Source organism: Bombina bombina, chromosome 7 (genome assembly GCF_027579735.1).
Source record: "Bombina bombina isolate aBomBom1 chromosome 7, aBomBom1.pri, whole genome shotgun sequence".
Lineage (NCBI taxonomy): Eukaryota > Metazoa > Chordata > Amphibia > Anura > Bombinatoridae > Bombina > Bombina bombina.
Window position 1 is genome coordinate 231,109,153 of NC_069505.1, and position 25,100 is coordinate 231,134,252.

Genomic DNA, 25,100 nt, shown 5'->3' on the forward strand with positions numbered 1-25,100 from the left:
CAGAGGTCAATAGTGGTCAGGTAATTTCCCCTGGCTATACGATCGAGTAGCTCGTCTACCCTGGGCATAGGGTAAGCGTCCGTCACTGTCTTTTCATTGAGCCTCCGATAGTCTACGCAGAACCGGGTGGTCCCATCTTTCTTGGGCACCAAGACAACTGGGGAGGCCCAGGGACTATCGGAGGGCTCAATTACCCCGAGTTGGAGCATCTCATCGATCTCCTTCTTCATTCCTATCCTAACTGCTTCGGGGATTCGGTACGGAGCCTGGCGCAAGGGAGCTTGTCCCGGAGTATCTACCTGGTGGGTGGTTAAAGTAGTGTACCCTGGCTTCGGGGAGAAGGTGAGGTGTTTGGACTGTAGGAGTTGGTTGAGCTGCTCCCTTTCAGTGGGGCTAAGTCGGTCTCCTATCTGAACCTGAGCCACTATACCTGTGGGGAGACACTTTTCTAATAGGTCTGGAATGGGTAGACTGTCGGGGCCTTCCTGAGGGGAACAACATACGGCCGTCACGTTCTCTGGTCGCTCAAAATATTCCTTGAGCATGTTTACATGGAATGTCTTTCTAAGATTGTTGTCGTGGCAGCTAGCTATCACATAAGTGGTGTCTCCCCTTTTCTCTACGATCTGGTAGGGGCCCTGCCAGGACGCCTGCAATTTGTCTGTCTTCACCGGCTTAAGTACTAACACCTTTTGTCCTATGGTAAAGATTCTCTTTCGGGCCCCCCGATCGTACCATACTTTCTGTCTTCTCTGGGCCGACTGGAGATTAGCCCGCACGGATTTGGCTAATTGCTCCATTCGGTCCCTGAGTTCCAGCACGTATGGCACAATGGGGACACCGTCAGTCTCCATCTCTCCCTCCCAGTGCTCCCGGATCAGGTTTAGGGGTCCCCGTACCTTTCTTCCGTAGAGCAACTCGAAGGGAGAGAACCCTGTCGTTTCCTGGGGCACCTCCCGATAAGCAAAAAGGAGGTGCGGCAGGAAGCGTTCCCAGTCTCGGTATTCCTGAGTGAACGTCTTGAGCATTTGCTTGAGGGTCCCATTGAACCTCTCACACAGCCCGTTCGTCTGGGGGTGGTATGGGGAGCTCAGGAGGGACTTAATTTTGCAAACCTGCCAGAGTTGTTGGGTCAATTCAGCCGTAAATTGGGTGCCTCGGTCGGATAGGATTTCTTTTGGAAATCCTACCCGGGAGAACACCTGTACTAGTGCATTCGCTACCGTATCCGCTTGTATGTTGGATAGGGCGACATCCTCTGGGTACCTGGTAGCGTAGTCCACTACGGTAAGAATGTAGCGCTTACCGGAGGGACTAGGGGTAGCCAGTGGTCCCACTAGGTCAATAGCAACCCGGCTGAAGGGTTCCTCTACAATGGGCATATTTACTAGATGGGCTTTAGGGTGATCGCCTCGCCTTCCTACTCGTTGACACACATCGCAGGTGTTACAGTAAGTTCTAACGTCGGCGTGTACCCCTGGCCAAAAGAACGTGTGAGTAATGCGGTGTAGGGTACGGGTTACAGCTAGGTGGCCTGCTAAGGGGATGTCATGGCCTATCTTGAGGATTTCTTGACGGTATTTGTGGGGCACTACCAGCTGTCGCCTACGCTGTCCCCTTTTCTCTGTCCAGCGGTATAGTTTCCCTTTTTCCCATAAGAATGTTTCATTATCTGCCCCGCCCCCTCCGGTCTCTGCTCGTTCCCGGTACTTTTGTAAGGTCGGGTCAGTCTTAGACTCTGTCTCGAAAGCATCTGGGGTGTCCCAGGGTATGGGGCCTAACATGTCAGGCAATGTCGGGGTAGGTCTTACCTGTGTCTCCCGCACTGGTGAGAGTTCTCGCTCCGTCCGGGCTTGGGCCCGTGTAGTCACTGGGTCCGCCTCGTTGTTGCATACTGGAGCATAGGCAGAAGTCATGGGGCCCAAATCATTGCCCAGTAGTACTTCGGCAGGTAAATTATCCATTATGCCCACGTTCACAGCCCCCTTTCCCGCTCCCCAATCAAGATGCACTTTAGCTGTTGGAATTTTGTACACATCCCCCCCCGCCACTCTAACGGCCACAGTCTGTCCAGATCGCTTGTGCTCCGGCACCAAATGACTCTGTACCAGCGTGATAGTAGCCCCTGTGTCTCTCAATCCCTCGGTAGATCGCCCCTCGAGCCATACCTTCTGCCGATGGTGCTGGCGGTTATCTGAGGCAGCATATACAGGGTCCGCCTCGTGAAGCGGCCCCAAATATTCCTCCATAGGGGCCTCTTGGTTAACACAGAGGGTCCGGGCCGGACGATATGCCCCAGAGGGGTAATTGTAATTCCTGGGTGTCTGGTGCGTATTAAGGGGGCAGCTAGCCATGAAATGCCCTGGTTGCTTGCATCGGTGGCAAGTCGGTCTGGGACGCTCAGAGCTGTTATTGGGTGGTCCTGAGTGTCGGGCGGGCCCTGCGGGCACCGGGGCTCGGAATTCAGCACGAGGGGGTGCACGGTAAACCTCTCTGGGTTCGTGAAGACGGGAGTCATAATGTTCATCGGCCAATTTGGCTGCTTCTTCTAAGGTAGAAGGTCGCCTGTCTCGCAGCCATTCCTTCCCTTGCTGTTCCATGCCATTATAAAAATGTTCTAAGAGAAACAATTGTAAAATTTCCTCACCAGTCACCGCTTTACTTCCGCTCATCCAGTGATTTGCCGCTCTCCGCATTCGGTGCGCCCATTCCATATGGGTATCGTTAGGCTTCTTTTTCGTGCCCCGAAACTGTCGGCGATACGCGTCCGGAGTTACTGCGTACCGTCGCAACAGTGTCTCCTTAACTAGCTCATACTGTGTCACTTCCTCAGCACCCAGAGTACGAAAGGCTTCCAGGGCTCGCCCGGATAGTTTCCCAGACAATATCGTGGGCCACTCCCTGTTGGGAATCTGGTGCAGGGCACATTGCCTTTCGAAGTCCGCCAAATATTCATCAATCCCTGTCTCGCTCTCTAGGAAGGGTCGAAATGCCGCATAGGGTATCTTGGGCCTCCCAGCATTTTCGACAGGGATGATTACCTGCGGGGCTTCAGCATTGCGGTGTGCGTTCGCTAGGTTGAGTTCGTGGGCTCGAGTCTCTCGTATATCCTTGACCGCTTCCGCCATCAACTGCTGTACCAATTCCATGGAGGGGTTCGGCCCGTACAGTGAGAGCCTCTCCCGAACAATCCTGGTTTTTTCGTCACTAATCGTGGTCGGTGTTTCCGCCATTGTGAAGCTCTGATCCAGTTCGGTCAATTCTGCGATCAGCTCTCTCCTCGGCCGGTTGCTGGCGTACCCCCCTCTGCTTTCAAGTAAATCCTTTAGGGTTGTACGCTTCAATTTTTCGTAAGCGCTCTCCATCCGTTCTGTACCTCTCCTAGGAAATCCAGGAAAAATCCCACCGCTGCCGCCAAATGTTACGGTTACCCTTAGTCTCGCTGAGAGATGGACCGCTTAGTAGCCTGGATTCCTATTGCTGAAGAGGGGAGAAACTGCTTTCCATAGTATTCTATATGAGTCTCGCAAATGTAGAATAATCCCCCTTAGCTGTAGTACAGCTAGGATACCCTTCTGCCCACAAAAACGAGTCAACGCTGCGATTGAGGGACAACCAAGAACTGAGGACTGGGATGCCCAGCCTGCTTTTTTATTTAGGTTACATGCACACAGGGCACTCCCAGGGGGGGAAGCATAAAATCCCCCATCACACATTTAGACAAAGCCCTTGGACAGGCCACCGCAGATAACAAGTACACACAAGAAAACAATTGAGTCCTTCTTATCACCTAGCAGTGAATGCTTATCACAAACTTAATTACAGTACACAATATGCTAGGAAACCTGCCTCAGAAAATAGTTTTCTCAAAACTGAACAGAGTTAACCCTTTATGAAATGATACTTGTTACAGTTTTCTTGGAGCCCTTCTTAGGCGCTGGCTTGGCTGGTTCAGGCATTGCTGCTGGGAAATAAGTTTCTTCACAACAAAATAACTAATGCTTCAGTTTAAATAGACAATTAAGAATAAAGTGCATATACGTTTTAGTCGCTTGGTCAAAAATTGCACATGTCAAAGGAGGGGGGGGGGCCCTGACCAATGGTTGAGTCAGGGGCCCCAAAATTTCTAGTGGCGGCCCTGCACACACACACACACACAGTCACAGACATATTCACACACAGAGTTATTCACATACACAGACAGTCACAGACAGATTCACACACAGAGTTATACACATGCACACACACAGTCAAAGACAGATTCACACACAGAGTTATACACATAAACACACACACATACACACAGTCAAAGACAGATTCAAACACAGAGTTATACACATAAACACACACACATACACACACACACAGTCAAAAACAGATTCAAACACAGAGTTATACACATAAACACACACACATACACACACACAGTCAAAAACAGATTCAAACACAGAGTTATACACATACACACACACACAGTCACAGACAGATTCACACACAGAGATATACACATATACACACGCACACACACACAGGGGCCTATCTATCAAGCTCCGTACAGAGCTTGAGGCCCGTGTTTCTGGCGAGCCTGCAGGCTCACCAGAAACACCAGTTATGAAGCAGCGGTCTAAAGACCGCTGCTCCATAACCCTGTCCGTCTGCTCTGATGAGGCGGACAGGAATCACCGCAATTCAACCTGATCGAGTATAATTGGGTTGATTGACATATGAGCTGCTGGTGCAATACTGAATACGGAGAGCGTATTGCTCTCCATATTCATTGAGGTCTGTCGGACCTGATCCGCACTGTCGGATCAGGTCCAACAGACATTTGTTAAATAGGCTTCACAGTCACAGATTCACACACAGAGTTATACACATACACATACACACACACACACACACAGTCACATGCAGTTTCACACACAGAGTTATACACATACACATACACACACACAGTCACATGCAGTTTCACACACAGAGTTATACACATGTAGACACGCACACACAGTCACAGACAGATTCACACACAGAGTTATACACATACACAGTCACAGACAGATTCACACACAGAGTTATACACGCACACACAGTCACAGACAGATTCACACACAGAGTTATACACATACACACATGCACACACAATCACAGACAGATTCACACACAGAGTTATACACATACACACACGCACACACAGTCAGAGACAGATTCATACACATAGTTATACACATACACACACGCACACATACACACACACAATCACAGACAGATTCACACACAGAGTTATACACATACACACACGCACACACAGTCACAGAAAGATTCACACACAGAGTTATACACATACACACATGCACACACAGTCACAGTCAGATTCACACACAGAGATATACAAATACACACACGCACACATACACACACACACACAGTCACAGACAGATTCACACACAGAGTTATACACATACACACACGCACACATACACACATACAATCACAGACAGATTCACACACAGAGTTATACACATACACACACGCACACACAGTCAGAGACAGATTCACACACATAGTTATACACATACACACACGCACACATACATACACACACACAGTCACAGACAGATTCACACACAGAGTTATACACATACACACACGAACACACAGTCACAGACAGATTCACACACAGAGTTATACACACACGCACACATACACACACACAATCACAGACAGATTCACACACAGAGTTATACACATACACACACGCACACACAGTCAGAGACAGATTCACACACATAGTTATACACATACACACACGCACACATACATACACACACACAGTCACAGACAAATTCAAACACAGAGTTATACACACACACACATGCACACATCGTCACAGACAGATTCACATACCGAGATATACACATACACACACGCACACATACACACACACAGTCACATACAGATTCACAGAGTTATACACGTTTTTGCGCTAGAAGTTGTGCGGTGCCAACGAGCAGTTTATACTCACCGCTCACTTACAGACAGCGCTGGTATATGGGTTTTTAGAAACCCAGCGTTAACCGCAAAAAAGTGAGCGAAGAGAAAAATTTAACTCCACATCTCACCTCAATATCAGCTCTGCTTACGTTAGCGGTGAGCAGGTAAAACATGCTCGTGCACGATTTCCCCATAGGCATCAATGGGGGAGAGCCGGCTTAAAAAAAACACCTGCAAAAAAGCAGTGCTCAGCTTCTAAGCAGCCCCATTAATTCCTATGGGGAAATACTTTTTATGTCTACACCTAACACCCTAACATGAACCCCAAGTCTAAACACCCCTAATATTACACTTATTAACCCCTAATCTGCCGCCCCCGACATCGCCAACACCTGCATTATATTATTAACCCCTAATCTGCTGCTCAGTAAACCGCCGCCACCTACATTATACTTATGAACCCCTAATCTGCTGCCCCCAACATCACTGAACCCTACATTATATTTATTAACCCCTAATCTGCTGCCCCCAATGTCGCCGCAACCTAACTACATTTATTAACCCCTAATCTGCCTAATCTAAATACAATTAATACAATTCACTAAATTATTCCTATTTAAAACTAAATACTTACCTATAAAATAAACCCTAAGATAGCTACAATATAACTAACTAATTAGGGTTTATTTTTATTTTACAGGCAACTTTGTATTTATTTTAACTAGGTACAATAGTTATTAACTATTTAATAACTTCCTAGTTAAAATAAAGACAAATTTACCTGTAAAATAAAACCTAACGTATGTTACAATTACACCTAACACTACACTATAATTAAATAAATTCCCTAAACTAAATACAATTAATTACAATTTAAAAAAATATCTAAAGTACGAAAAAAAAAACCACTAAATTACAGAAAATAATAAAATAATTACAAGATTTTGAAATCAGTAATCAGCTCTTTTACCTGAAAAGATGGCATCGCTTCAATTCCGATTGGCTGATAGAATTCTATCAGCCAATCGGAATTAAGGTAGAAAAAATCCTATTGGCTGATGCAAATTGAGCTCGCATTCTATTGGTTGTTCCAATCAGCCAATAGAATGCGAGCTCAATTTGCATCAGCCAATAGGATTTTTTCTACCTTAATTCCGATTGGCTGATAGAATTCTATCAGCCAATCGGAATTGAAGGGATGCCATCTTTTCAGGTAAAAGAGCTGATTACTGATTTCAAAATCTTGTAATCTTGCAAAAAAATCTTGCAAAAAAGCAGTGCTCAGCTTCTAAGCAGCCCCATTAATTCCTATGGGGAAATACTTTTTATGTCTACACCTAACACCCTAACATGAACCCCAAGTCTAAACACCCCTAATATTACACTTATTAACCCCTAATCTGCCGCCCCCGACATCGCCAACACCTGCATTATATTATTAACCCCTAATCTGCTGCTCAGTAAACCGCCGCCACCTACATTATACTTATGAACCCCTAATCTGCTGCCCCCAACATCACTGAACCCTACATTATATTTATTAACCCCTAATCTGCTGCCCCCAATGTCGCCGCAACCTAACTACATTTATTAACCCCTAATCTGCCGCCCCCAACGTCGCCACCACTATAATAAAGTTATTAACCCCTAAATCTAAGTCTAACCCTAACCCCCCAACTTAAATTTAATTTAAATAAATCTAAATACAATTAATACAATTCACTAAATTATTCCTATTTAAAACTAAATACTTACCTATAAAATAAACCCTAAGATAGCTACAATATAACTAACTAATTAGGGTTTATTTTTATTTTACAGGCAACTTTGTATTTATTTTAACTAGGTACAATAGTTATTAACTATTTAATAACTTCCTAGTTAAAATAAAGACAAATTTACCTGTAAAATAAAACCTAACGTATGTTACAATTACACCTAACACTACACTATAATTAAATAAATTCCCTAAACTAAATACAATTAATTACAATTTAAAAAAATATCTAAAGTACGAAAAAAAAACCCCACTAAATTACAGAAAATAATAAAATAATTACAAGATTTTGAAATCAGTAATCAGCTCTTTTACCTGAAAAGATGGCATCCCTTCAATTCCGATTGGCTGATAGAATTCTATCAGCCAATCGGAATTAAGGTAGAAAAAATCCTATTGGCTGATGCAAATTGAGCTCGCATTCTATTGGCTGATTGGAACAGCCAATAGAATGCCAGCTTAATCCTATTGGCTGATTGCATCAGCCAATAGGATTGAAGTTCAATCCTATTGGCTGATTGCATCAGCCAATAAGATTTTTTCTACCTTAATTCCGATTGGCTGATAGAATTCTATGACGTCATGTAAAGGAACCTTCATTCAGTCGTCAGACGAAGAAAGAAGAGGATGCTCTGCATCAGATGTCTTGAAGATGGACCAGCTCCGCGCCGGATGGATGAAGATAGAAGATGCCGTCTGGATGAAGATAGAAGATGCCATCTGGATGAAGACTTCTGCCCGTCTGGAGGACTTCTTCTGCCCAGCTTGGATGAAGACTTCTGCCCGTCTGGAGGACCACTTCTGCCCTGTTGGGTGAAGACGTCTCACGGTAGGGTGATCTTCAAAGGGTTAGTGTTAGGTTTTTTTTAAGGGGGGGATTGGGTGGGTTTTAGAGTAGGGTTGGTTGTGTGGGTGGTGGGTTTTAATGTTGGGGGGGAATCGTACTTTTTTTTTTACAGGTAAAAGAACTGATTACTTTGGGGCAATGCCCCGCAAAAGGCCCTTTTAAGGGCTATTTGTAATTTAGTGTAGGGTAGGGCTTTTTTTATTTTGGGGGGCTTTTTTATTTTGTTAGTGGGATTAGAGTAGGTGTAATTAGTTTAAAAATCTTGTAATTATTTTATTATTTTCTGTAATTTAGTGTTTGTTTTTTTCATACTTTAGATATTTTTTTTTAATTGTAATTTATTGTATTTAGTTTAGATAATTAATGTAATTATAGTGCAGTGTTAGGTGTAATTGTAACTTAGGTTAGGTTTTATTTTACAGGTAAATTTGTCTTTATTTTAGCTAGGTAGTTATTAAATAGTTAATAACTATTTAATAACTATTCTACCTAGTTAAAATAAATACAAACTTGCCTGTAAAATAAAAATAAACCCTAAGATATCTACAATGTAACTATTAGTTATATTGTAGCTAGCTTAGGGTCTATTTTATCAGTAAGTATTTAGTTTTAAATAGGAATAATTTAGCTAATTATAGTAATTTTATTTAGATTTATTGTAATTATATTTAAGTTAGGGGGTGTTAGGGTTAGGGTTAGACTTAGATTTAGGGGTTAATACATTTAATATAGTGGTGGTGACGTTGGGGTTGGCAGATTATGGGTTATTAAATGTAGGTAGGTGTCAGCGATGTTAGGGCCAGCAGATTAGGGGATAATAATATTTAAATAGTATTTGCGATGCGGGAGTGCAGCGGTTTAGGGGTTAATATATTTATTATATTGGCGTGATGTCCGGTTTGGCAGATTAGGGGTTAAAAAATTTATTTTAGTGTTTGCGAAGTGGGGGGGCCACCAGGCTGGGAAGACTGAATCTGCAATAGGCAAGCAGCTTGGTGTGAAGAAATCAACTGTGGGAGCAATAATTAGAAAATGGAAGACATACAAGACCACTGATAATTTCCGTCGATCTGGGGCTCCACGCAAGATCTCACCCTGTGGGGTCAAAATGATCACAAGAACGGTGAGCAAACATCCCAGAACCACACGGGGGGACCTAGTGAATGACCTGCAGAGACCTGGGACAAACGTAACAAAGGCTACCATCAGTAACACACTACGCCGCCAGGGACTCAGATCCTGCAGTGCCAGAAGTGTCCCCCTGCTTAAGCCAGTAGCATTTGGATGATCCAGAAGCGGATTGGGAGAATGTCATATGGTTAGATGAAACCAAAGTAGAACTGTTTGGTAGGAGAGAGAATGCTGAGTTGCAACCAAAGAACACCATACCTACTGTGAAGCATGGGGGTGGCAACATCATGCTTTGGGGCTGTTTCTCTGCAAAGGGAACAGGATGACTGATCCGTGTACATGAAAGAATGAATGGAGCCATGTATCGTGAGATTTTGAGTGAAAACCTACTTCTATCAGCAAGGGCATTGAAGATGAAACATGGCTGGGTCTTTCAGAATGACAATGATCCCAAACACACCGCCCGAGCAATGAAGGAGTGGCTTCGTAAGAAGCATTTCAAGGTCCTGGAGTGGTCTAGCCAGTCTCCAGATCTCAACCACATAGAAAACCTTTGGAGGGAGTTGAAAGTCTGTGTTGCCTAGCGACAGCCCCAAAACATCACTGCTCTAGAGGAGATCTGCATGCAGGAATGGGCCAACATACCAGCAACAGTGTGTGACAACCTTGTGAAGACTTACAGAAAACGTTTGACCTCTGTCATTGCCAACAAAGGATATATAACAAAGTATTGAGATTAACTTTTGATATTGATTAACTTTTGATATTGACCAAATACTTATTTTCCACCATAATTTGCAAATAAATTCTAAACTATAAACTCTATGGGCAGTCTCTTATACCCCCTAGAATGTAAGCTCTTTGGGAAAAATATCCCTATAATACTTCTAAAATAACTCTAAGCTTCTTACAAGTATAGCCAACATAAGTGCTGCCCTCTCCCAATCTTCCGCCCTAGGCAAGCGCCTTGTTTGCCTAGGCCAAAATACATACATACATATATACATATACTGTATATATATTCACCTCCTGTATCTGCACTCTCATTTCCCAATGGTCGATAAACAGGGTGGTAAGTCAGATAATCAGAATAAGTGCAAATAAAGGACAGCACTCTCTGGGTTTGTTTTATTCAAACATGGTGACATTTCAGGGTTTGCGTACCACGAAACATCACCATGATTGAATAAAACAAAAACAGAAAATTTAAACCAGAGAGTACAGTCCTTTATTTGAACTTTTATATATATGTATATATGTATATATATATATATATATATATATATATATATATATATATATATATATATATATATAAAACATGGTGAAGAAAAGAGCATCCAAAGGCGAAGTAAAAATAAATAATGTTTATTCGTAATCCATAGATAAAGCATGGAGGTACAATGCACATAAAAACAAATGCATCAGGCTAACATGTTTCGGCCTTCTGTCGTAATCATAGCTAATAAGATACATTTGAGACACCTTTTTAAAGGCATAGCTATTATGAATGAGTATCAAATTCAGTGCCGCATTTAACCCTTAATACTATCCAATACCTGTGAACATTTTAAACATACAGAATTCTAGAGGGGGGTTTTATCCATTGAACCAGAGGTGGAAACAGAGATAAGATCTTGTGTAAACGATAAATGTTTCTGGTTTTTAGACTCCAAACCAGAGTTCCTGCAGGACTTAAGTGACTGACACTTGGCGCTTTTTGATACATGATTATTTTTTATTTTTTTTTATACATGGTTCTTAAGTACTGTATCTATTAATACATGCAGTTATAATACTGCATTTATGTATAGTCAAATGATATGCATGCTACACTCCTACAGGTATGACAAACAATATGCATGCTACACTCCTACAGGTATGACAAACAATATGCATGCTACACTCCTACAAGTATGACAAACAATATGCATGCTACACTCCTACAGGTATGATCAGAGGTATAATTGCCTTCAAACTACTGAGAATGTTGATTTTATCCTAGCATTCATTCTACACATATATGTGTGTGCTTTAGTTATGTTATGTTACATAATGCAACATTATGCATATGCCTTTTTGAGAAATTATTTTTATTAATTGTGTAATTTTGTATAGGTTTTTTTTTGTGACATTTTGTATAGCCTTTAACAGTTTTAATATTAACAATATTAATATTATTATTTTTCTTTCTGGTGTGCACCCCCTATGGCTTATTCTCTCTTTCTCTCAGACCAATTTATTCTATTAGTATACGTGAATCGTATACTCATCTATTCATTTGAACATTGTTTTTGTCTGGGGTATACAAACATTACATGTGCCAATTTGAGACTTAATATATTTCCCAGGTCATGTTTTATATCTTTATATGAGTATACACTAATGTCATGAGGGTTAGTTTCAAGAAGCATCTTAGGAAATATTTTTCCTTTAACCCCTTAATGACCACAGCACTTTTCCATTTTCTGTCCATTTGGGACAAAGGCTATTTTTACATTTCTGCTGTGTTTGTGTTTAGCTGTAATTTTCCTCTTACTCATTTAATATACCCACACATATTATATACCTTTTTTCTCGCCATTAAACAGACTTTCTAAAGATACCATTATTTTCATCATATCTTATAATTTACTATAAAAAAAATTATAAAATATGAGGAAAAAATGGAAAAAACACACTTTTTCTAACTTTGACCCCCAAAATCTGTTACACATCTACAACCACCAAAAAACAAGCATGCTAAATAGTAATTTTTTCCTGAGTTTAGAAATACCAATGTTTACATGTCCTTTGCTATTTGCAAGTTATAGGGCAATAAATACAAGTAGCACTTTGCTATTTCCAAACCACTTTTTTTCAAAATTAGCGTTAGTTACTTTGGGACATTGATATCTTTCAGGAATCCCTGAATATCCCTTGACATGTATATATTTTTTTTTAGAAGACATCCCAAAGTATTGATCTAGGCCCATTTTGGTATATTTCATGCCATTACTAGGCATCACCTCCCCTCAGCCTATAAGGGTTTCTAAGTAAGCGCTAGTCCATTTCCCAAATCTTTTATATTTCATGCCACCATTTTGCCACCTAATGCGATCAAATAAAAAAATCATTCACTTTTCACAAACTTTAGGTTTCTCATTGAAATTATTTACAAACAACTTGTGCAATTATGGCATAAATGGTTGTAGATGCTTCTCTGGGATCCCCTTTGTTCAGAAATAGCAGACATATATGGCTTTGGCATTGCTTTTTGGTAATTTGAAGGCCGCTAAATGCCACTGCGCATCACACGTGTATTATGCCCAGCAGTGAAGGGGTTAATTAGGGAGCATGTAGGGAGCTTCTAGGGTTAATTTTAGCTTTAGTGTGGTGTAGTAGACAACCCAAAGTATTGATCTAGGCCCATTTTGGTATATTTCATTCCACCATTTCACCACCAATTGTGATCAAATAAAAAAAAAAAAAAAGTCCACTTTTTTACAAACTTTAGGTTTCTCGCTGAAATTAGAAGGCCGCTAAATGCTGCTGCGCATCACACGTGTATTATGCCCAGCAGTGCAGGGGTTAATTAGGTAGGTTGTAGGGAGCTTGCAGGGTTAATGTTAGCTTTAGTGTAGAGATCTGCCTCCCACCTGACACATCACACCTCCCAAGCAGCTCTCTTCCTTCCCTCACCCCAGAAAATTTCCCCGCCATCATAAGTACTGGCAGAAAGTCTGCCAGTACTAAAATAAAAGGTATCTCTTTATTTTTTTAAGCATATTTACATATGCTGCTCTGTAGGGCCCCCCTCCCTGATCCTAACCTCCCTGATCCCCTCCAAACAGCTCACTAACCCTCCCCCTCTACCTTATTGGGATCCATCTTGGGTACTGGCATCTGTCTGCTAGTACCCAGTTTACCAAAAGATAGATTTTTTTTAATTTTTTTTTTACTTTTGCGTAGTGTAGCTTCCCCCCCCCAAAGACAACCCCCCCACCCCCTCCCAGATCACTTAGATTTTATTTTCATCAATTCCCTCCCCCCTCTCTCCCACTTCTTGCAAGTAAACTTTTCCGTACTGTTGCAGTTCCCACCCGCTCCCTCCCCATGCACGAGCCCGCCTGCTGCCCCCGGGCACGTGCACACGTCCGTGCACACCCCCGGTAACCTTGCCTCCGATCCCTCCCCCCTCTTACTGTTCCAACCCATCAATGGCCACCCCCGTCTCCCACACACCTGCTCCCACCCACCAACGATACTGGCCATTTAATGTGACACTGAATTTGAATTTCATTGGTTAGTGGTTAACCTATGAGATAATAGCTATGCCTTTAAAAAGGTGTATATATATATATATATATTTTTATATATATATATATATATATATATATATATATATATATATATATATATATATATAAGGGACTGCTACAGGATATGATGCTTGTTCTCTTTTTGGGACAGTACTAAATATTTATACACAGTCTTTGAACTTTACTTTAACAACATATATATATATATCTATATATATATATATAGCACCATGTATTTTTTATGGAAAGCGCAAAGTGGTAGTAGATCACTCATTGTGCATGTACTATAAGTCGTCAGTTAAGTTTAGCACAATCCAAGACACCGCCTTTTCATTTAAGGACCACTACTCCTTAACTTGTCCACCACTTTCAAGTTGTCGGACTGCAATCATCCTTATACAATCAGATCGGTATGCTTGATACCCCCTGCTAGCAGCCAATTTGCCACGAATGTGCCGGGGGCGGCATTGCACAAGCATTTCACAATAAATGCTTATGCAATGTTAAATGCCGATGGCATATGCTGTCGGCATTTAGCGATGTCAGGCAGAGATGATTCGCTACAGCGAATCATGTCCGTCTGACACTTGGTAAATCTACTCACAGGAGTGCCTTTCGCATTTGCAAGCTGTTGCTGTAAACCCGTAACATGCATTAAAAGGAGCTCTCAATGCAAGTGAAACAGGCCATCCTTAGGCTACAAAAAGAAATCCATCAAAGAGATAGCAGAAAAATTAGGAGTGGCCAAATCAACAGTTTGATACATTCTGAGAAAAAAGTATGCACTGGTGAGCTCTGCAACACAAAAAGTCCTGGATGTCCACAGAAGACAACAGTGATGGATGACAGTAGGATCCTTTCCATCCAAGAAAAACCCCTTCACAACATCCATCCAAGGGAAGAAAACTCTCCAGGAGGTAGGCATATCATTATCCAAATCTACCATAAAGAGAAGACTTCGCAAGAGCAAATACAGAGGGTTCACCAAAAGGTGCAAACCATTCATAAGCTTCAAGAATAGAAAGGCCAGATTATTCTTTCCAAAAAATATTTTTAAAAGCCAGCCCAGTTCTGGAACAGCATTCTTTAGACAGATGAAACTAAGATCAACCTGTACCAGAATGATGGTAAGAAAAAAGTATATAGAAGGCTTGGAACGGCTCATGATTCAAAGCATTCCACATCATCTGTAAAACACAGTGGAGGCAGTGTGATGACCTGGGTATGCATGGCTTTAAATTGCACTGGGTCACTAGTGTTTACTGATGATGTGACAGAAGACAGATGCAGCCAGATAAATTCTGAAGTATATAGAGATATAGGGGCTGATTTATCAAATGTCTGGCGGACATGACCCACTGTAGCGATCATGTCTGCCAGACATCAATAAACGCAGACAGCATACACTGTTGGCATTTATCATTGCACAAGCAGTTCTGGCACTAGCAGGGGGTGTCAATCAACCCGATCGTATGAGATTGAGCGGATTGATGACTGCAGCCTCAGAGGCAGCGGATGACTTAAGGAACAACAGTCTTATGACCACTGCTTCTTAACGCCTGTTTCCGGCGAGCCTGAAGGCTTGCGCATAAACAGGGGTATATGGCCCCATTTGGCCCGTGATAAATCGGCCCCATATTGTCTGCTTAGATTCAGACAAATTCAGCAAAGTTCATTGGACAGTGCTTCACTTTGCAGATGGACAATGACCCAAAACAACCCAGGAGTTTTTTAAGGCAAAGAAGTGGAATATTCTGCAATGGTTGGGTCAATCACCTGATCTCCACCCGATCGAGCATGCATTTCACTTGATGAAGACAAAACTTAAGGCAGAAAGACCCACAAACAAACGACAACTGAAGACAGCTGCAGTAAAGGCTGGGCAAAGCATCACAGAGGAGGAAACCCGGCGTTTGGTGATGTCCATGCGTTCCAGACGTCAAGCAGTAATTGCTTGCAAAGGATTCTTGACAAAGTATTAAAAATAAACATTTTATTTATGATTGTGTTAATTTGTCTAATTATTTTTGTTCAACCCCTTGAGTTAAAGATGAAAGTCTGCACTTCAATTGCATCTCAGCTGTTTCATTCCGAATCAATTGTGGTGGCGTACAGAGCCAGAATTAATAAAATTGTGTCAGTGTCCAATTATTTATGTACCTAGCTGTATGTGCGTGTGTATATATATATATATGTATATATATATATTTGCATGGGTATTTATGTGTTTATATATGTGTATAATGTTTGTAATATTTTTAAATATACTCCACCATGTTAAATTCGGCTGTTAAGGTATTGTCGTCAAAATTAAAATGCGGATATAGGTTTCATCTTTTAGTGACACTCGCTATATTCATTATAATATCAGTAACCTTTGTGACAAAGTTAAATATCTAAAATATACAATAGTGTTTCTAACTAGTATATACAATAGAAAAAACTACATTTATTTTGCTTATCATTTTTTTTTTAAAAAAGTCTCAATTTTCATTATTGAATGAATGGCTGAATGATGCATTTGTTAATTCTGTAACACAGAAAAACTTTGTAAATAATTAAGGGCACCAATTCATGCTGGACCTGCTAGGGGAAGGCTGGCATTTATAAGCAGAAAGCAATTGGAAACTGAATCAGGTCTGCAGAGCTACAGCAGTGCACAAAGAACAACATGGTAACGTGAAAACTTCTACATGTCATCACATTGGCAGATTATTCGGCAATGGAAAAAACATGTAATATACTAATTAAAAAAAAGTTGAATGATTAACACTGAGTGTACTATATTCACACATACAACTATTTTATGTACATCAAAATATATATTACACAAATTTAATCTTTTCTAATCAGGAAGTACATCACTATAGACCATAAACAGACAGACAGACAGAAAGGTAGATAAAGAGATTGAACAACAGAAAGACATTTTTATTTTGATTACATTATTAGCTGAAATTAAGTATCAATATAAATGTGATCCATGTAACTGTATCTCAAAATTCTATTTACTGGCAATAAGAAAAATAATAAATGAATACTTACTGATAATACATGCGCAGCACATCATAAAGATAATCTTTCTCTGCTTCATTGTCTATGCACTTTTCGACCTAGAAATTATATTTTGATTAAAATTCAGCAAACAAAGTTACATTCAAATAACATAATTGCTCAAAATAAATATAAGTAAATAAAAAAATATATTTACACATCTTACTGGCTTGCATTTTTATATTAAACCACAAACAAGTAAATGTATAGCTACATAATTGCTTTACCTGTCGGTGTGTATACTGCTGGAAAAATATTTTGAGAAACCTTTTTGGCCATTCGTTGATATAGCACATGTCTGTATTATCAGATTTCCCACTACTAAAAAAGAAGAATGTGTTCTTTCTAGATATGAATATGTCCCAAAGCAAAGAGAAGCCCGTCAGAGACTTAATGAGCACTCACTGGAGCTCTGGCAATTCTCTTGCTCTTTCTTTGATGTGCATTCATGAATCCCGTATTATATTACTCTGCTTTAACCAATAGGTAAAAAATTGCAAATCACCTTCTGAGTATGGATATGGTTTTAGCCCTAAACAGACTTATTTCAAAAACAAACAAAAACTGTATCTATCTACTTATATATATAAGGTTTCTGTGATGTAAAAAAATTAGACAAAGATAAATTATTTCAGAACTTTTTCCACCTTTAATGTGTAATGTGTAATGTAATATAAACTGTACAACTCAATTGAAAAACAAACTGAAATCTTTTAGGTAAAGAGAAATAAAAATAAAAAACTAAAATAATATGGTTGTATAAGTGTGAACACCCTTTTATAACTGGGGATGTAGCTGTGTTCAGAATTAAGCAATCACATTCAAAATAGGAGTCAGTACACACCTGCCATCATTTAAAGTGCCTCTGATTAACCCCAAATAAAGTTCAGCTGTTCTAGTAGGTCTTTCATGACATTTTGTTAGTCACAATCTACAGCAAAAGCCATGGTCCGCAGAGAGCTTCTAAAGCATCAGAGGGATCTCATTGTTAAAAGGTATCAGTCAGGAGAAGGGTACAAAAGAATTTCCAAGGCATTAGATATACCATGGAACACAGTGAAGACAGTCATCATCAAGTGGAGAAAATATGGTGCAACAGTGACATTACCAAGAACTGGATGTCCCTCCAAAATTGATGAAAAGACGAGAAGAAAACTGGTCTGGGAGGCTGCCAAGAGGCCTACAGCAACATTAAAGGAGCTGCAGGAATATCTGGCAAGTACTGGCTGTGTGGTACATGTGACAACAATCGACCGTATTCTTCATATGTCTGGGCTATGGGGTAGAGTGGCAAGACGGAAGCCTTTTCTTAAAAAAAAAAAAAAAAACATCCAAGCCCGGCTAAATTTTGCAAAAACACATCTGAAGTTTCTCAAAAGCAGGTTGCAAAAGGTGTTCTGTTCTGATGAAACCAAAGTTTAACTTTTTTGCCATAATTCCAAAAAATATGTTTGGTGCAAAAACACTGCATATCACCAAAAGAACACCATACCCACAGTGAAGAAAGGTGGTGGCAGCATTATGCTTTGGGACTGTTTTTCTTCAGCTGGAACTGGGGCCTAAGTCAAGGTAGAGGAAATAATGAACAGTTCCAAATACCAGACAATATTGTCACAAAACCTTCAGGCTTCTGCTAGAAAGCTGAACATGAAGAGGAACTTCATCTTTCAGCATGACAACGACCCAAAGCATACATCCAAATCAACAAAGGAATGGCTTCACCAGAAGAAGATTACATTTTTAGGATGTCCCAGCCAGAGCCCAGACCTGAATCCAATTGAAATTCTGTGGGGTGATCTGAAGAGGGCCGTGCACAGGAGATGCCCTTGCATTCTGACAGATTTAGAGTGTTTTTGCAAAGAAGAGTGTGCAAATCTTGCCAAGTCAAGATGTGCCATGCTGAAAAACTCATACCCAAAAAGACTGAGGCCTCTAGTTATCAAGCCATCAACTTTCTTGCATTTGACGGCACCAATACGCTCGCCTAAGATCGCCTAACATCGCCGCCGCGGACCTGAATACGTTCGCCAAATTTATCAAGAAAGCTGTCAAAAAGCCATACACCAAGTATGGAGCGATGAGCAGCAGACTGTTGATAACTAACAGTCATCGATCTTGCTGCTTTTTCACAGCTTTCTTATAATACTGTCACTAAGCACCCACATTATACTATACTGTTTACCCCCTAAACCGCTGCTCCCGGAGCCCCCCGCAACTAAAGTTATTAACCCCTAAACCACTGCTCCCGGACCCCGCCGCAACTCTAATAAATGTATTAACCCTTAAACCGCTGCTCCTGGACCCTGCCGCAACTCTAATAAATGTATTAACCCCTAAACCGCTGCTCCCGGACCCCGCTGCCTCCTACATTATACCTATTAACCCCTAATCTGCCGCCCCCTATACCGCTGCCACCTACATAAAGTTATTAACCCCTATCCTGCCAATCCCGGACCCCGCTGCAACTAAATAAATTGTTTAACCCCTAAACTGCCGCTCCCAGAGCCCACCACCACCGCTGCCAATATAATAAAGTTATTAACCCCTAAACCTAAGTCTAACCCTAAACCTAACACCCCCTAACTTAAATATAATTTAAATAAATATTCCTACCATTAACTAAATTATTCCTATTTAAAACTAAATACTTACCTATAAAATAAACCATAAGATAGCTACAATATAACTAATAGTTACATTGTAGCTAGCTTAGGATTTATTTTTATTTTACAGGCAACTTTGTATTTATTTTAACTAGGTAGAATAGTTATTAAATAGTTATTAACTATTTAATAACGTCCTAGTTAAAATAAATACAAATTTACCTGTTACAATTGCACCTAACACTACACTATAATTAAAATAATTAAATAAATTAACTACATATAAATAAAATAAACTAAAGTACAAAAAAAACACTAAATTACAGAAAATAAAAAAATAATTACAAGAATTTTAAACTAAATACACCTACTCTAATCCCCCTAATAAAATAAAAAGTCCCCCAAAATAATAAAAAGCCCTACCCTATACTAAATTACAAATAGCCCTTAAAAGGGCTATTTGCGGGGCATTGCCCCAAAGTAATCAGCTCTTTTACCTGTAAAAAAATATATAATACCCCCCAACATTAAAACCCACCACCCACACACCCAACCCTACTCTAAAACCTTACACTAACCCCTTGAAGTTTTCCCTACCTTGAGCCGTCTTCACCCAGCCGGGCACAAGTGGTCCTCCAGAGGGGCAGAAGGCTTCATCCGATGCGGGCAGAAGAGGACCTCCAGACGGGCTGAAGACTTCATCCAGGTGGCATCTTCTATCTTCATGCATCCGGAGTGGAGTGGGTCCATCTTCAAGCCAGCCGACGCAGAGCATCCTCTTCTTCCGATGACTCCCGATGAATGAAGGTTCCTTTAAATGACGTCATCCAAGATGGTGTCCCTTGAATTCCGATTGGCTAATAGGATTCTATCAGCCAATCGGAATTAAGGTAGGAAAAATCCTATTGGCTGATGCAATCAGCCAATAGGATTGAACTTGCATTCTATTGGCTGTTCCAATCAGCCAATAGAATGCAAGCTCAATCCTATTGGCTGATTGCATCAGCCAATCAGATTTTTCCTACCTTAATTCCGATTGGCTGATAGAATCCTATTAGCCAATAGGAATTCAAGGGACGCCATCTTGGATGACGTCATTTAAAGGAACCTTCATACGTCGGGAGTCGTCGGAAGAAGAGGATGCTCCACATCGGCTGGCTTGAAGATGGACCCGCTCTGCTCCGGATGGATGAAGATAGAAGATGCCACCTGGATGAAGACTTCTGCCCATCTGGAGGTCCTCTTCTGCCCCGATTGGATGAAGACTTCTGCCCCTCTGGAGGACCACTTGTGCCCGGCTGGGTGAAGATGGCTCAAGGTAGGGTGATCTTCAAGGTGTTAGTGTTAGGTTTTATTAAGGGGGGATTGGGTGGGTTTTAGAGTAGGGTTGGGTGTGTGGGTGGTGGGTTTTAATGTTGGGGGGGTATTGTATTTTTTTTACAGGTAAAAGAGCTGATTACTTTGGGGCAATGCCCCGCAAAAGGCTCTTTTAAGGGCTATTTTTAATTTAGTATAGGGTAGGGCTTTTTATTATTTTGGGGGGCTTTTTTAGTTTATTAGGGGGATTAGAGTAGGTGTAATTAGTTTAAAATTCTTGTAATTATTTTTTTATTTTCTGTAATTTAGTGGGGGTTTTTTGTACTTTAGTTTATTTTATATAATTGTAATTAGTTTTATTTAATTTTAGTTAATTTATTTCATTATTTTAATTATAGTGTAGTGTTAGGTGTAATTGTAACTTAGGTTAGGTTTTATTTTACAGGTACTTTTGTATTTATTTTAACTAGGTAGCTATTAAATAGTTAATATATATTTAATAACTATTGTACCTAGTTAAAATAAATACAAACTTGCCTGTAAAATAAAATTAAACCCTGAGATAGCTACAATGTAATTATTAGTTATATTGTAGCTATCTTAGGGTTTATTTTATAGGTAAGTATTTAGTTTTAAATAGGAATTATTTAGTTAATTATAGGAATATTTATTTAGAGTTATTTAAATTATATTTAAGTTAGTGGGTGTTAGGTTTAGGGTTAGACTTAGGTTTAGGGGTTAATATGTTTATTATAGTGGCAGTGGTGTAGGGGGGGCAGATTAGGGGTTAATAAATATAATGTAGGTGGCGGCGGGGTCCAGGAGCGGCAGTTTAGGGGTTATTAAGTATAATGTAGGTTGGGCGGTGTAGGGGGGGCAGATTAGGGGTGTTTAGACTCGGGGTACATGTTAGGGTGTTAGGTGTAGACTTTTACCATAGGAATCAATGGGATATCGGGCAGCAGTGAACATGAGCTTTTGCTGCTGTCATACTCTCATTGATTCCTATGGCATCCGCGGCCTCCAGGGTGGGGGATTGAAAACCAGGTACACTGGGCCGGAAAAGTTCCAAGCGTACCTGTTAGTTCTTTGATAACTTCCAAAAGTAATCAGATTGTGCCGAACTTGCAATCGGAACATCTGGAGTGACGTAAGCATCGATCTGTGTCAGACTGAGTCCGGCAGATCGTATGTTACGTCACTATATTCTACTTTTGCCGGTCTGTAGGGTTTGATAACTACGGCGAATCAGGCTCGCCACACATACGCTGTGGAATTCCAGCGTATTTGCGGTTGACAGCTTGATAAATAGAGGCCTGAGTGCTGTAATAAAATCAAAAGGTGCTTCAATAAAGTATTAATTTAAGGGTGTTCACACTTATGCAACCATATTATTTTATTTTTTTATTTTTATTTCCCTGTACCTAAAAGATTTCAGTTTGTTTTTCAATTGAGTTATACAGTTTATAGGTCACATTAAAGGTGGAAAAAGTTCTGAAATGATTTATCTTTGTCTCATGAAAACGAAGGCTACCCTAGTGTTGTTGTTATAACATAATGTATTAATTATTGGCAACAAAAACATAAACAATTTTTATCAAATGGGCCATACAGACTGCATAGTAGAAAAATAAGAAAAAGATCCTACAACAATGTCCATTCCATATACAGTACATCCTAAATAATGGATAACATTTGTTGAATTACTTATCAAATCATGCAGTTCAGCTAACTGACTATAACTTATAATACGGAGATCAAAATAAAGTTCCATTCATTGTAGGTAAATTCTTCCTCTGACTTTCTTCACAGAGGGTATAAATAATAAGGCGTATTGGTAAAGTAGGTAGGAGTTATGTTGGAGGCTATATTTGTAATCCGCAAGCATATGTTAGTATGCAATAGGTTAAGAATGCAGACTTTGCTTGTGTTGAGCATAGGTTAATGTGCAATAAGTTAGGGATGCAGGCTTAGCTTGTGTTAGCAACAAGTAGTTCAGGTATCCTTATCGATAGCAAACAGTAAATCACACTCTCTGACTTTCAGACTCAGGTAATGTCTCTCTCAAGAAAAGATACAGATTTTCAAACTAAGTATCTTGGTTCAATCACCCAAAAATGAACCAAAATTTCTTTCTGTTTTGAAATGCACAGGGATATATGCATGATTATTTACTAAAACAAGCTTGACCTGCTTTGTTAACCTACTGCATACTAATCATACGCTATCTGCACACACACAACTATCTCTGTGAAGTGGTTATTTGAGAGAGACATAACCTGGGTTTGAAAGTCAGAGAGTATGATGGACTGTTTGCTATCGATAAGGATACCTTGTTGCCAACAAAACAAGGGATGCAAGCTAAGCCTGCATCCCTAACTTATTGAACATCATCCTGTCAAAGAGTCTGTCTAAATCTTATGAACCGATTACGTTAAGATGATTCATTTAAATATATGCAAAATGAACACAAAAGCAGATTAGTATAGGAACACATATATACCATTTAAATTAATATTGGTTGGATAATGAGTCATATCACCTTACTATGAGCTAGTATGAAAATACATGCAAAGGGCTAAGGGAATATGTTTGTGGTGTATTCCTATGTCTCCTCATATGTTTAGAAGGTGTGTCAGATCTTCCTTGTTGTTTAAACCTTTTGGGTATAAGCAGTCTAAAGTGAAAATCCATTTGGATTCGCAAATTTATAACTTTTTTTTTCAAAGTCTCCTCCTCCAATTTGGGGTGACTTTCTGGATGTCTATATATCTGAAATCCTTGCTATTACCTTGATGTTTGGTGGTGAAGTGGTTATATAAAGCGGTTTCAGTATTTTTATTTTTGATCTGTATGAGATGTTCTCTAATCCTATCTTTCAATTGTCTAGAGGTCTGACCAACTTATTGTAGGCCACAACTGCATTGGATAACATAAATTACCCCTCTATTTTGACATCTTATTAGGTCCTTTATTTCATATTTTAATTTTGTATTATGAGATATAAAATTGTTTGTTTTTATGCCATTTTTGCAAGCTTTACAGCTTGGGCAAGGAAAGAAACCTTTGCTCTTTCTACCATATATGTCATTAGTTCCTTGTTTCATTAGTCTTGGAATACTATGTGACAATGGGTTTTTGAGATTATTGGTCTTCCTGTACATAAATCTTGGTTGTAAAGATAGTCTCTCTCCTATAACGTCATCGTTTTTGAGTAATAGCCAGTGTTTCCTTATGATTCTTTCAATTAGGGATTTATTCTCACTATATTCTGTTATAAAAGGTATTGTTAGCATCGAGTCTTCAGGGTTTGTATTAATCTTCTCTTGTAAGGATACAACCATACTCTCTGACAGGGAAACCTCAATTTTGGGTTATGGGTTGTCCTTTGCTCCATCTAGAAGCTTAGACAAATTCGAGACTTTTATAAGCACGAAATAATTTGTCAGAAAGCTGACACTAAAGAGGCACTTTTTGAGATCTCTGTTAGATAGAAATACATCTTATTATGGAACAAAATCTGTTATAAACACAAATAATAATATACAGAATGTCTATTCACATACTAATCTCAAACCCAAATCCACTTTTTTCCGGTCACTAGTAAGGGCAATGCAATAGAAACTTTCCAAACAGTTGTCTGTAACAAAATTAGGAACATTCCCCCCCAAAAAATTAAGAATTATAAGCACAACCTATCAAAAACACAGCTACATACTATTAAAACTTTGGAGAAAATCGCAATATTGTAATAAAACCATCAGATAAAGGTGGCAGGATTGTAATCCTCAACAAGTAGAATTACAACAAAGAATGCAACAGGATATTGTCTGACACACAGACCTATGAGATATTAAAACAAAACCCGCTGGATAGATATGTTAGATCTTATGAATATCTTGGGTAAAGCAAGTATGGGGATACTAAATGAAAAGGAATTTAAGTATATGGGGATTAAGTATCCCATCACCCCAGTTTTATACTATCTCCCCAAGATACACAAATCGCTATCAAATCCACTGGGGAGACCCATTATCTCAGGCATTGGCTCCTTATCTAGTAAATCGATAAGAATCTCC

The 25,100-nt window shown here is 39.9% G+C and overlaps 1 protein-coding gene across 3 annotated transcripts in view; it reads right to left on the reverse strand.

Annotated features, from left to right (window-relative positions):
• USH1C (USH1 protein network component harmonin) overlaps positions 1–25,100 on the reverse strand; it is a 393,388-nt gene that overhangs the window by 335,330 nt on the left and 32,958 nt on the right. For all 3 annotated transcript variants that reach the window (XM_053720656.1, XM_053720654.1, XM_053720653.1), the window contains exon 2: positions 17,093–17,160. In XM_053720656.1, coding sequence (XP_053576631.1) covers positions 17,093–17,160 — 68 coding nt within the window. The remainder of the gene's footprint in view (positions 1–17,092; positions 17,161–25,100) is intronic.